This window comes from Penaeus vannamei, chromosome 20 (assembly GCF_042767895.1).
Source record: "Penaeus vannamei isolate JL-2024 chromosome 20, ASM4276789v1, whole genome shotgun sequence".
NCBI lineage: Eukaryota > Metazoa > Arthropoda > Malacostraca > Decapoda > Penaeidae > Penaeus > Penaeus vannamei.
The window spans coordinates 12,481,944-12,494,443 of NC_091568.1; the positions used below are offsets into that span (position 1 = coordinate 12,481,944).

The window sequence follows — 12,500 nt, forward strand, 5'->3', positions numbered from 1 at the left end:
AAGTGAAGGAGGCCGAGAAGAAGAAGATGACGGAGAAGAAGGACACAAATATGAAAATAAGTTGAAAAAGGCGAAGAAGGAAAATAAAGATGAAAAGGAGGTGGTCAAGATGAGAAAAAGGAAGGGAAGTTGGAAGAAAAAGAGGATGAAAAGGGGGAGAAGAAGAAGAAGAGGAAGAAGAAGAAAGAAAAAGAAATAAGAAAAAGTAGATGATGACGATAATGGAAAAAGGAGAAAGAAGAAGAAATAAGAAGATGATGACGATAATAAAAAAAGAAAGAAGAAAGCAAAAAGTAGCAGAATCAGAAAAAAAGAAAAACAAAAGAAAAAAAAATAAGAAAAATAAGATCGCGAAGGAAGATGAAGAAGAGGCAGAGAATTTGAAAAGGAGAGTTCATGGGTTTGGGGGCGTGTCTGACCTGGGAAGATAGGTTTCCAGAAATGAAAAATGGAAGGCCGAAAGAGGAATAAAGTGTAAGGAAATGAGTAACAAAGTTGGAGATATGAACAGGTCGATTTTTTTTTTGTTGATCCATGAGGTGAAGAAAGAGTTATGAGTCGTAAACTCCTATGATATGAAGAAGGAGAAGGAGGAGGAGAAGAAGGAGAAGAAGAAGGAAAAGTAGGAGAAGAAGAAGAAGAAGAAGGAGAAGAAGGAGAAGAAGAAGGAGAATAAGGAGAGGAAAGAGGAAGAATAATGACACTGGAAGGGAGAATAATACGAGAAGAAGAAGGAGAAAAAGATGATGAAGAAAGAGGAGAAGAAGAAGAGGGAAGAGAAAAGAAGAAATAGAATAGAATATTAGAAGAAGTGAGGAGTATATATAAGGAGAAATATAACAGAGGAGGATATAGAAGTAAAAGAAGAATTAGAAGAAGGAGAAAAACAAGGAGGAGGAGGAGAAGAAGAAGAAGAAGAAGAAGAAGAAGAAAGAAGGACATGAAAAAGAAGAAAAATAAGGACAAGGAGAAAAACAAGGAGAAGAAGGAGATGAAGAAGAAAGAGAAGAAGGAGAAGGAAAGGAAGAAGAAGGGCAATGGCATTAATAAGGAGAAGGATGGTCATAATTAAAGCAATAGTAATAATAACGATAATGAGAAAATGTCATCTATGAATCCTGACAAATAATGAATAAAAAATAATCACCTCCTTACCCTCCCTTAAACTCCCTTATCATCCTCCCTCTCCTTCCTTTCGCCCCTCCTCTCATCTCCTTCACTCCCTCCTCTCACCCTCCGTCACCCTCCCTCCCACTCCTTCGGATCCTCCCTCTATCTGGCTCTCCTCTCACTCCTCCCTCCTCTCCTTTCACCCTCCCTCTCACTCCTTCACCTCTCCTCTCTCTCCTCCTTCACCTCCCTCTCCCTCCTTCCACCTTCCTCTCTCTCTCCTTCCTCTGCTCCTCCTTCACGCTCCCTCTCATCTCTCCTTCACCACCCTCCCTCTCTCTCTCCTCTCATTCTCCCTCTCTACCCTCCTTCACGCTCCCTCTCTCTCCCACCCTCCTCTCTCTCACCTTCTCCTCCATCTCCTTACCCTCCCTCTCTCCTCACCTTCTCCTCTCACCCTCCCTTCTCTCTCTTTCCTCCTTCACCTCTCCCTATTCACCTTCTCTCTCCTTCACCTTCCTCTCTCTCCTTCCCTCTCCCTCTCCCTCTTCTTCACCATCTCCTTCACCCTCCTCCTCTCCTTCACTGTCCTCCCTCTCTCTCTTCCCCTCTCCTCCATCTCCCTCTCTCTCCTCTGCCCTCTCTCTCCTTCACCCTCTCTCCTCTCTCTTTCTTCACCCTCTCCCTCTCTCCTTCCTCTCCCTCCCTCTCCTTCACCCTCCCTCTCTCTCCTTCACCCTCCCTCTCTCTCCTCCACCCTCCCTCTCCCTCCTTCACCCTCCCTCTCATCTCCTTCACCCTCCCTCTCTCTATCCCTCCTCACCCTCCCTCTCTCCTTCACCCTCCCTCTCTCTCTCTCCTTTTCCACCCTCCCTCTCTCTCCCTCCACCCTCCCTTCTCTCCTTCACCCTCCCTCTCTTCTTCCCCATCCTTCTCTCCCTCCTTCTCCCTCTCTCTCTCACTCCTTCGCCCTCCCTCTCTCTCCTTCACCCTCACCCTCCTCTCTCTTCCTTCACCCTCTCTCCTTCCATCTCCTTCTCTCTCTCTCCTTCACCCTCCCTCTCTTCTTCTTCACCCTCCCTCTATCTCCTCCACCCTCCCTCTCTCTCCTCCTCCTCCCTCCACCTCCCTCTCTCTCTCTCCTCCTTCACAGCACCCTCCTCCCTTCTCTCTCTTTCTTCATCTCCTCTCCCTCCATCTCCTTCCCTCTCCTCTCTTCTTCACCATCCCTCTCTCTCCCTTCACCCCTCCCTCTCCCTCTCCCTCCTTCACTCCTCTCCCTCTTCTCCCAATCCCTCTCCTTCCACCCTCCCTCTCTCTCTCTTTCTCTCTTTCACCCTCTCTCCCTCTCTCTCCTTCACCCTCCTCTATCCCTCACTCCTTCTTCCACTTTCCCTCTCTCTCTTCACCCTCCTCTCTATCCCTCACCCTCCTCTCTCCCACCTTCACCCTCCCTCTCTCTCTCCTCCACCCCTCCCTCTCTATCCCTCTCCCTCACCCTCTCCCTCTCCTCCTCCTTCACCCTCCCTCTCTCTCCTTCACCCTCCCTCTCTCTCTCCTCCTCCTCCCTCTCTCTCTCCTTCACCCTCCCTCTCTCTTTCCTCACCCCTCCCCCTCTCTCTCTCCCTCACCCTCTCCTCTCTCTCCTTCACCCCTCCCTCTTCTTCTCCTTCTTCTACCCTCCCTCTCTCTCCTCCTCCTTCCTTCACCCTCTCTCCCTCCATCTCCTCCACCTTCCCTCTCTCTCTCTCCTCATCCCTCTCCCCCTCCATCTCCTTACCTCCCTCTCTCTCTCCCCTTTCACCCTCCTCCCTCTCTCCTTTTTACCCTCCCTCTCTCTCTCTCTCTCCTCTGCCCTCCCCTCTCTCCCTTCTCTTCACCCTCTCTCTCTCCTTCATCCACCCCCTCCCTTACCCTCCCTCTCTCTCTCCTCTTCACCCCTCCCTCTCTCTCCTTCACCCTCCCTCTCTATCCCTCACCCTCTCTCCCTCTCTCTCTCCTTCCTCCACCCTCTCCCTCCTTCACCCTCCCTCTCTATCCCTTCCTCACCCTCCCTCTCTCCTTCACCCTCCTCTCTCTCTCTCCTTCACCCTCCCTCTCTCTATCCCTCACCCTCCCTCTCTCCTCTCTCCTCTCCTTCACCCCTCCCTCTCTATCATCCTCACCCTCCCTCTCCCACCTTCACCCTCCTCTCCCTCTCTCTCCTTCCCACCCCTCCCCTCTCTATCCCTCCCTCACCCTCCCCTCTCCTCCCACTCCTCCTCTCTCTCTCTCCTTCTTCACCCTCCCTCTCTCTCTCCTTCACCCTCCCTCTCTCTTCACCTCCCTCTCTATCCCTCACCCTCCCTCTCTCACCCCTCCCCCTCTCTCTCTCTCTCTCCCTTCCACCTCCCTCTCCTCACCCTCCTCTTCTTTCTCTCCTTCATCTTCTCCCTCTCTCTCTCTCTCCTCCTTCATCCTCCTCTCTCCTCATTCCCTCCCTTCTTCTCTCCTTCACCTCCTCTCTCTCTCCTTCACCTTCCTCTCACATCCTCACCCTCTCTCTCTCTCCTCTCTCTCCCTTCCTCTCTCCCTCTCTCCTTCACCCTCCCTCTTCATCCTTCCTTTTCACCCTCCCTCTCTCTCTCCCTCACCCTCCCTCTCTCCTTCACCCTCCCTCTCTCTCTCCTTCACCTCCTCCCTCTCTACCACCTATCCTCACCCTCTCCCTCTCTCTCTCTCCCCTTCACCCTCCCTCTTCTCATCCTCGTCTCTCCCTCCTCTCCCACCTTCACACCTCTCCCCCTCTCTCCCTCCACCCTCCTCCCTCTTCATTCCTCCCTCGCTCCCCTCCCTCCTCACCTCCCTCTCTCTCTCTCCCTCTCTCCTTCTGCCCTCCCTCTCCCTTCAATCCCTCTCTCTCTCCCCTTCACCCTCCCTCTATCCCCCACCCTCCCTCTCTCTCTCCTTCACCCTCCCTCACCCCCTCTCTCCTTCACCCTCGCTCCCTCTCCTTCACCCTCCCTCTCCTCACCTTCACCCTCCTCTCTCCTTCATCTCCTCTCTCCTTCACCCTCCCTCTCTCTCTCCTTCACCCTCTCCCACCTTCACCCCTCTCTCTCCTTCACCCTCCCTCTCTCCTTTCACCCTCCCTCTATCCCTCTCACCTCCTCTCTCTCTCTCAATTTCTCCTCTCTATCCCTTCAACAATACCCTCTCTCTCTCCTCACCCTCCCTCTCTCTCCTTCACCCTCCCTCTCTCTCTCCTTCACCCTCCCTCTCCCACCTTCACCCTCCCTCTCTCTCCTTCACCCTCCCTCTCTCTCCTTCACCCTCCCTCTCTCTCCCTCATCCCCTCCCTCTCTATCCCTCCCTCACCCTCCCTCTCTCTCCTTCACCCTCCCTCTCTCTCTCCTTCACCCTCCCTCTCCCACCTTCACCCTCCCTATCTCTCCCTCATCCTCCCTCATACCTCCCTGATCCCAAAACGCCGGGGGGGAAGTTGATGACGTCAGCATCTGCAACCCTATTGCAATGGGCTTCAATCAGCTGTGATACCGAAGTTCCGCTTAGCAAAGACCCGTCAAAATATCTTTCGAACGAAGGACGCAAGTACATGAGTGAGGGCGAAAGAATGAGGGAAAAGGAGAGGAAATGTGGCGAAAGGATGAGGAATAAAGATGAAAGAATGAGGAAAAAAGAGACAAAAATGGCGAAAGAATGAGGGAAAAAGAGACGAAGTGTGGCGAAAGAATGAGGGAAAAGAGAGGAAATGTGGCGAAAGAATGAGGGATAAAAGGAGGAAATGTGGAGAAAGAATGAGGGAAAAAGAGACAAAAAGGGCGAAAGAATGAGGGAAAAAGAGGGGAAATGTGGAGAAAGAATGAGGGAAAAAGAGAGGAAATGTGGTAAAGAATGAGGGAAAAAGAGACAAAAAGGGCGAAAGAATGAGGGAAAAAGAGGGGAAATGTGGAGAAAGAATGAGGGAAAAAGAGAGGAAATGTGGTAAAGAATGAGGGAAAAAGAGACAAAAAGGGCGAAAGAATGAGGGAAAAAGAGGGGAAATGTGGAGAAAGAATGAGGGAAAAAGAGAGGAAATGTGGTAAAGAATGAGGGAAAAAGAGGGGAAATCTGGTGAAAGAATGAGGAATAAAGAGACAAAGCGTTGCGATAGAATGAGGAATAAATATGAAAGAATGAGGAAAAAAGAAACGAAGCGTGGCGAAACAATGAGGAATAAAGATTAAAGAATAAGAAAAAAATGACGAAAAGTGGCGAGGAAATGTGGCGATAGAATGAGGAATAAAGATGAAAGAATGAGGAAAAAAGAAACGAAACGTGGCGAAACAATGAGGAATAAAAATTAAAGAATAAGAAAAAATTGACGAAACGTGGCGAAAAAAATGAGGAATGAAGATGAAAGAATGAGAAAAAAAGAAACGAAATGTGGCGAAAGAATAAGGAAAAAAGAAACGAAACGCGACGAAAGAATGAGCGACATAGAGGTATAAAAGGAGCGAATGAAAATCAAAAGGGAATAGAAGTAAATTGGATTAAGGATTTTGGGGTGAAAGAGAACAAAAGGGGAGGAAGAGAGAATTGGAAGAAATAGAAGAAAAGCGAGAAAAGTGTTACCAGTTTTTAATTTTTGTTGTTATATTGAATAGATTTATGGTATATGTGGATCTGTAACACATGAATACGTATGTTAGCGGATGGGGGAAAAGAGAGGAGGAAATAAAGAGGGAATTGGGAGAGGGGAGAAAAAGAAAGGGAAAGACAAGGGGGAGGGGGAGAGGAAGGGGGAGGGGAAGCTAGGTAAGCGAGGGAAGAAGATATTGTAATAATAACATTGGTATTTTGTTAACAATGATGATGATTATAACAGCACTGTCATTCATATCGCAATGGCAGTTCCATCAATAACAACTCACTCCATTTCATCTTTCATCTTATTCTTGCTTCTTCCTCCTCCTCCTCCTCCCCCTTTTCTCTGCTAACTACTCCCTCCTCTCCCTTCCCCGCTCCTTTCCTATCCCCCTTCCCCCGCTCCCTTACTTCGTTCCCCTTATGATTTATACTCCGGTCCTCTCCCTATCCTTCCTCTCTCTCCCACTTACTCCTCACTAACTCCCACTTCCTCTTCTCCCTCTTTTTCCTCCTCCCTCTCGCTCACTCTCCACCCCTCTTTACCTCCCTCCGACCCTTCTCCCTGCCCTCTGACCCTCCCCTTACTCTATCCTCCTTCCCACCTTTCCCCTCCTTCTCTCCCCCTTCCACTCATCCCTCACCCCCTCCTCTTCCTACCTCTGTCCCACCTCTTCCTCCCTCCCCTATTTACTCCCCCCCAACTCCTTCCCACCAACCTCCTCCCCATGCCCCCTTCTCCTTTCCCCCTCCCCCCTCATGCGCCCTCCTACCATTTCCCCCTTTCCTCCCTCCCCCGTCCTCTCCCCCCTCATGCGCCCTCCTACCATCCCCCCCTCATGCGCCCTCCTACCACTTCCCCCTCCTTCCACCTCCCCCCCCCCGCCCCCACATGCCCACCCGTAATGGCATGCATCGTTCATAACATCCCAATTCTAATTAGGCGTCTAGACCTTCTTCCCTCATAATCATATAGCAATTAGTGGAATAATTGATCGTGGCGGCTGGGGCTTCTCGCCGGTAATATACACTTCGTAAATAATATCCGGTTTTGTGATGTGTTATATAGATATATCGGTACGTATGTATGGGTGAAAATGTCAATTGTCTATACAGATTATAAAAATAAACATATCTGTATTTAAAGCATACCCGAATATATGACTATATGCATTGCTATGTGTATGTGTCTACCTTCAAATTATATCTTTATCTGTTGCTATATAGATATATCGGTACCTATGTATGGGTGAGAAGGTATGTCAATTGTCTTTATAGGATATAAAAAAAAAACATATCTGTATTTAAAGCATACCCGAATATATGACTATATGCATAACTATGTGTATGTATCTACCTTTAAAGTATATCTTTATCTATTGCTATATAGATATATCGGTACCTATGTATAGGTGAGAAGGTATGGCTATTGTCTATATATAGTATATAAAAACATATCTGTATTTTAAGCATACTTGAATATATTGCTATATGTATTGCTATGTGTATCTTTACCTATTGCTATATTCATATTTATATCTATATCCATGTTTTTACCAATGTTTGTATCACCATCTTTATTGGTTTCTGTGATCATACTTGCTATTGTACCTTGAGAATGTAATATATCATATTCACTTCATTTCAATCATGAATCTCCTCCTTCACTTTCATTTCTTTCAAATCGCCTTTAAAGTTTCTCTCTCTCTCTCTCCTCTCTCTCTCTCTCTCTCCTGTCTCTCTCTCTCTCTCTCTTTCTCTCTTTCTCTCCCTCTCCCTCCCTCCATTCTCTTCTCTCTCTTTCTCTCTCTCTCTCTCTCTCTCTCTCTCTCTCTCTCTCTCTCTCTCTCTCTCTCTCTCTCTCTCTCTCCTTTTTCTCGCTTTTTTACCTCCTATTCTTTTCTAATTCATTACTGTATATTTCCATAACCCCTTTCCATCATTTTTTTACCCTCCCCTCTAGTCACAGTCGAGGGATCATGTAGAGGGTGCAGCATCACTCTCCATAAATAGATACTTCATTACTTTGCTTTAGATTGCTCATTCATCCCCTCTCTCTTTCGCCCTGTCATCCCCTCCCCCCTTCTTTCTCGTCTTTCCTCCTCTCTCTCCTCCCTTTGTCCCATTTCCCTTTTTTCCCTCCTTTCTCTCTATTTTCCTCTTCTCTTTCCTTTATCTTCCAGTTTTGTCCCTCCCCTCGTCTCCCTTTCTCCCTTTCCTTCCCTCTCCCTCCCTTCCTCTCTTCTTTCCCTTTCCCTCTCCCTTCCTCTCCTCATCCTCCTTCCCCCACCCTTTCCCTTCCCCTCTCCATTACTCTCCCTCATTTCCCTTCCCTTCTGTCTACTTCCTCTCTTCCCCCCCCTCACTTCCTTCACAAAATTTCCTTCCTCATCCTTTCCCTTGTCTCTCCTCTCCACCCTCCCTAACCCTGTTCCTCCTCCCTCCCCACCCCTTCCCCTCCCCTCCCCACCCTCTCCTCCCTCCTCCTCTTCCTTCTTTCCTAACCTCTCCCTCCTCCTCTTCCCTCTCCCTCCTCTTCCCTCCTCACCCTCTCCCTCCTCCCTTTCTCTCCTCACCTTCTCCCTCCTCCCCTTCTCTCCCCACACCCTCCCTGCTCTCCTTCCCTCCTCACTCTTTCTCTCCTTCCCTTCCCTCTCCTCTCTTTCTCTCCTCACCTCCTCCCTCATCACTCTTTCTCTCCTCTCCCTTCCTAGCAGAATTTAACTAACCACACACACACATACGCAAAAAAACAACATACACACAAGCATATTTTATAAAGTTCTCATATTTTCCATTTCCAACGCAAATTTGCAGTGGGATGCGTGTATATGTCTGCGCAAATGTGTCTGAATTTATGTTGGTTTTCATGTCTGATCAACTCGGTCATGTTGTCGGTGTAAATGTTGCTTGGTTTTATTAGTAAATTACATCATATGCAGGATGTGATGTGATTTACATGTCTGATTCGTTATGTGTTATGTGTGAAATGTTTAGTCTGGTTTATGTATCTTGAGGGCGTGGTTTATGTTCATTGTGTGGTTTATGGTTTATGTCTCTTAATCATGTGGTTTAAATATCTTCTGGGTTTGTGTTTTTATATTTTGAGTCTGTGGTCTCTGTGATTTGAATGTGTGATTTTTATGTCTTTTGAGTCTTTGGTTTATGTTTTCTGGTCAGTGGTTTATTGCTTTTGAGTGCATGGTTTATATTTCAGTTTTTGTGGTTTATATCATTTGGGAGCGTTTGTCTTTTAATGCATAGTTTATGTCTCTTGGCTCTGTCATTTACATATTTCGAGTATGTAGATTATGTCTCTTCAGTGCGGGTTTATATCACGAGAGGGCGTGGTTTATGTCCTTAGAGTCTCCTGAGTTCGTGTTTTTTGTCTTTATTGTGTATTCTATCTCATCTAAGACTTGGCTTGTGTCTTTTGGGAGTCTGTGGATTGAGTTTGGAATGTGTGGTTTATCTGTTGTCAATGTGTAATTTACGTTTTGTTTAGTTTGTGTTTAATTTCTTTTGAATCTGTGGTGTATTCGTTTTGAGAGCGTGGTTTGTTTTTTTAAATCTAGTTTACTTCTTCAGAATCTATGACAATAACTTTTGATTTGGTTTATCCTGCTGAGCGTAGTTTATTTTATTCAGGCTATCAGATTGCTTCCTTGAATTTTCTGTCTTTTGAGTATGTTTGCGTGTGTACAAGAGGGCCTGGACTTAACGTTATGTGTCGCAGTACATCGGCAGCCTGTGAATTGACACTGTGACAGGCATATGCATGTAAGCGGTCCGTCTGTGACAGCATCAAGAAGATTGACTCCCTCGGGGCTGCCTGCGAGGAGAGCAATCAAGAAATTCATATTTATAGGCAGAGCTCCCGTTCCGAGCCCAGGGCCCGAGGGAATCATTTTTTGCTTTATCTGTGGGAGTCGAACAGCTGTGTGAGCCTCCTGCGTCTAATCGCGTTGCCTGCGATGCTTTAGTGAGACAGTCCCCGCGCTCTCGTTGTGAGGGCCCCGCGCGGCTCGTCGCTGGTGTAGTCAGCCTCGGATTATGCTAATGTCATGCATGGCTGTGGCTGAGTAGGAACGGGCATGCACGCGCTGGAACGCTTGGTATAGATCAATCAGGAATGTTAACGGCGGCTCCGGAAAGCATAGGATTATGCTGAATGCTCTCGGATGCAGTGCGGTGACAGGGCCGGCCGTCAATACCACGGAAGGGAAACGCCGAGCTTTTACTTTTTTTTTCTTTTTCTTTTCTTTTTTGAGACACTGGAAAAGGAAGGCACTGACCTACGAAGGGCACGAGTCCCTCCTGCTCGTGGGTGATGGTCTCGTTGCCCGTACACGCCTTCCTGCCGGGGGGAAGGCGCTCCCTGAAGGTGCAGTTGAAGTGCTGCGTCCAGAACTCCTTGAACCACACGTTGCGGCAGTTGCGCTGCAGGCCCGGGCCGGGGCCGGGCGCCAGGCAGGGCGTGCCGCGCCGCTTCGGCCGCAGCGACCGCAGGTAGGCGTCGAACCCTGGCAGGAAGAAAGAGGCTTAGAAAAGAGGGCGACAAAACAAAAGGATTAGGCCTGGAAAAAAGGCACGACAGGTTTTCCGATAATGAGAGAGGTAAATTATCTCCCCACTGGACATGGATGTTATTACAGCTCATTCAGTTTATGCTTTACAAATAAATGAATGATATGATAAACTTCAAGACACTGAAAAAACAAAACAAAACAAAACAAAACAAAACGATGTAAACGAAGAATGTCAAATACCCGAAGTTGCTGATAATGCCATTCTCACCAAAGGCTCATTTCGGTTGCACGAAACGTTGTGCTTACGTCACACATAAATTAATTCCATTGCGTCCTTCTCTCTCCATCTCTCTCTCGTACTCTCCCCTCTTTCTTTCTCTTTTCTTTTTCCCACTCCTTTTTTTCTTTCTCTCACAGCCACCTCTCTCTCTCACTCTCTCTCTCTCTCTCTCTCTCTCTCTCTCTCTCTCTCTCTCTCTCTCTCTCTCTCTCTCTCTCTCTCTCTCTCTCTCTCTCTCTCTCTCTCTCTCTCTCTTTCTCCCTCCCCCCTTCTCTTTCACGCTCCTTTCTTTCCAGGTATATTGGTTTTCCCTTTTTTCATCTCTCTTTTACCCCTATTTATTTCGTGTGTGTGTAGGGGGAATATAATCTATATTGACACAAATAAAATTTATCCCCAAAGCTGTTTCCCATAAATATTCTTACATATTTTTTTCTCTCACTATCACTGGTTTCCTTTCAACTTTCTTATCGCTATCGTCATTATTGTTATTATCACAGTAATTCCCTGTTTTCTTTATCACTATCATCACTGTTGTCGATTTCACGATGATATTTGTTACATGTTATTATCATCTTTCACTTACACAAATTTCATTGGGTTTCATTTTGTACTTTGCATTCGTTATTATCATTATAGTTATAATTATGATAATTGTTATTGTTATTATTGATAAGATAATAAAGATGATGATATTGATAATAATATCAACACCAACAGCAGCAATAACAATGATAATGATTATAACAATGATGATAATAGTAATGATAATACTAATAATATTAATAATGATAATGATGATATAATAGTTATGATGATATTATGATAATGATGGTAATAGTTATGATGATAATAATGATAATGGTGGCAATAGTTATGATGATAATAATGATAATGGTGGCAATAGTTATGATGATAATAATGATAATGATGATAATAAAGATAGTAATAATAACAATAATGATAATAATTCTTCTACTTCGTCTTCATGACAGTCTTTCACATCATTCCCCCTTTGCCTATTGTCGTTGCTATAATGTATTTCGTTCTATAATATTTCTCATGCTTCCTTCTTTCTTCACTGCAATATTCCATTCCGTTATCTGGATCTCCTTTTACTTACACATTTCTTTTTCGTTTTTACTTTTTTTTTTGTTTTATTTGTTTTATTATTTTTTTTGACCTTTTTTTCTCTCACTTCATCTCACTACAACGTATTTCGCTGTGATATATATCGTTCTAATTTTCTTCTTTACCCTTTTATTCCTTTTTCGTTATCTACACTTCCCTTTACTTACACATTTCTTTTATCCTCACTTTATCTCATTTTTGCATCTCCTCTCTCCATCTCCCATTCCCCACAAACATATATCCTCATTCGTCTCATTTCCTCATCACTAAGCTCATCCTTTCGCCTATTCTCAATCTCCTTCATCTCCTTCGTCGTCGGTTTTTTCCATCTCCTCAAATCCTTGGCTCCTCCTTGCCCTAATCTCCGCGCAGTCATCTTGTCTATCTCATCCTCCTCCTCTTCCTCCTTTCCTCGCCTCCTCTCCTTCACACGCATTTCGGTTCCGACATCATACGGCCTTGGATTTCCTCCATGGTTCAATCAAAGCTTTCCCTCCCCCTCCCTCCCCCTCTCCCTCCCTCCCTCTCCCTCTCCCTCCCTCCTTCCCTCCCTCCCTCTATCGTCTTCTCTCCTCCCTCCCTGCTTCCTTCCCTCCCTCCCGCCAATGTCTCATCCATTCTCCTCCTCCTCCCACACCCTTCACTCCTCTCCCTCTCCCTCCTCTCTCTCCCCTCCCCCCACATGTCCTTTGTGCCCCTATCCCCCACCCCCCTCCCACCCCTTCCCAAATCTGCTATTGTGGAAGATTTGTTCCGTGGCGCTGACGAGAAAGGGATAGAGAGGGGGAGAGAGGGATAAAGAGAGAGAGAGAGGAATAGAGAGA

General features: G+C 46.4%; 1 protein-coding gene across 1 annotated transcript in view; it reads right to left on the reverse strand.

Annotated features, from left to right (window-relative positions):
* Positions 1-12,500, reverse strand: part of LOC113803955 (metabotropic glutamate receptor 7) — a 126,438-nt gene that overhangs the window by 56,490 nt on the left and 57,448 nt on the right. Inside the window, exon 7 of the mRNA XM_070134486.1 lies at positions 10,032-10,259. Within this exon, the coding sequence (XP_069990587.1) occupies positions 10,032-10,259 (228 nt within the window). The remainder of the gene's footprint in view (positions 1-10,031; positions 10,260-12,500) is intronic.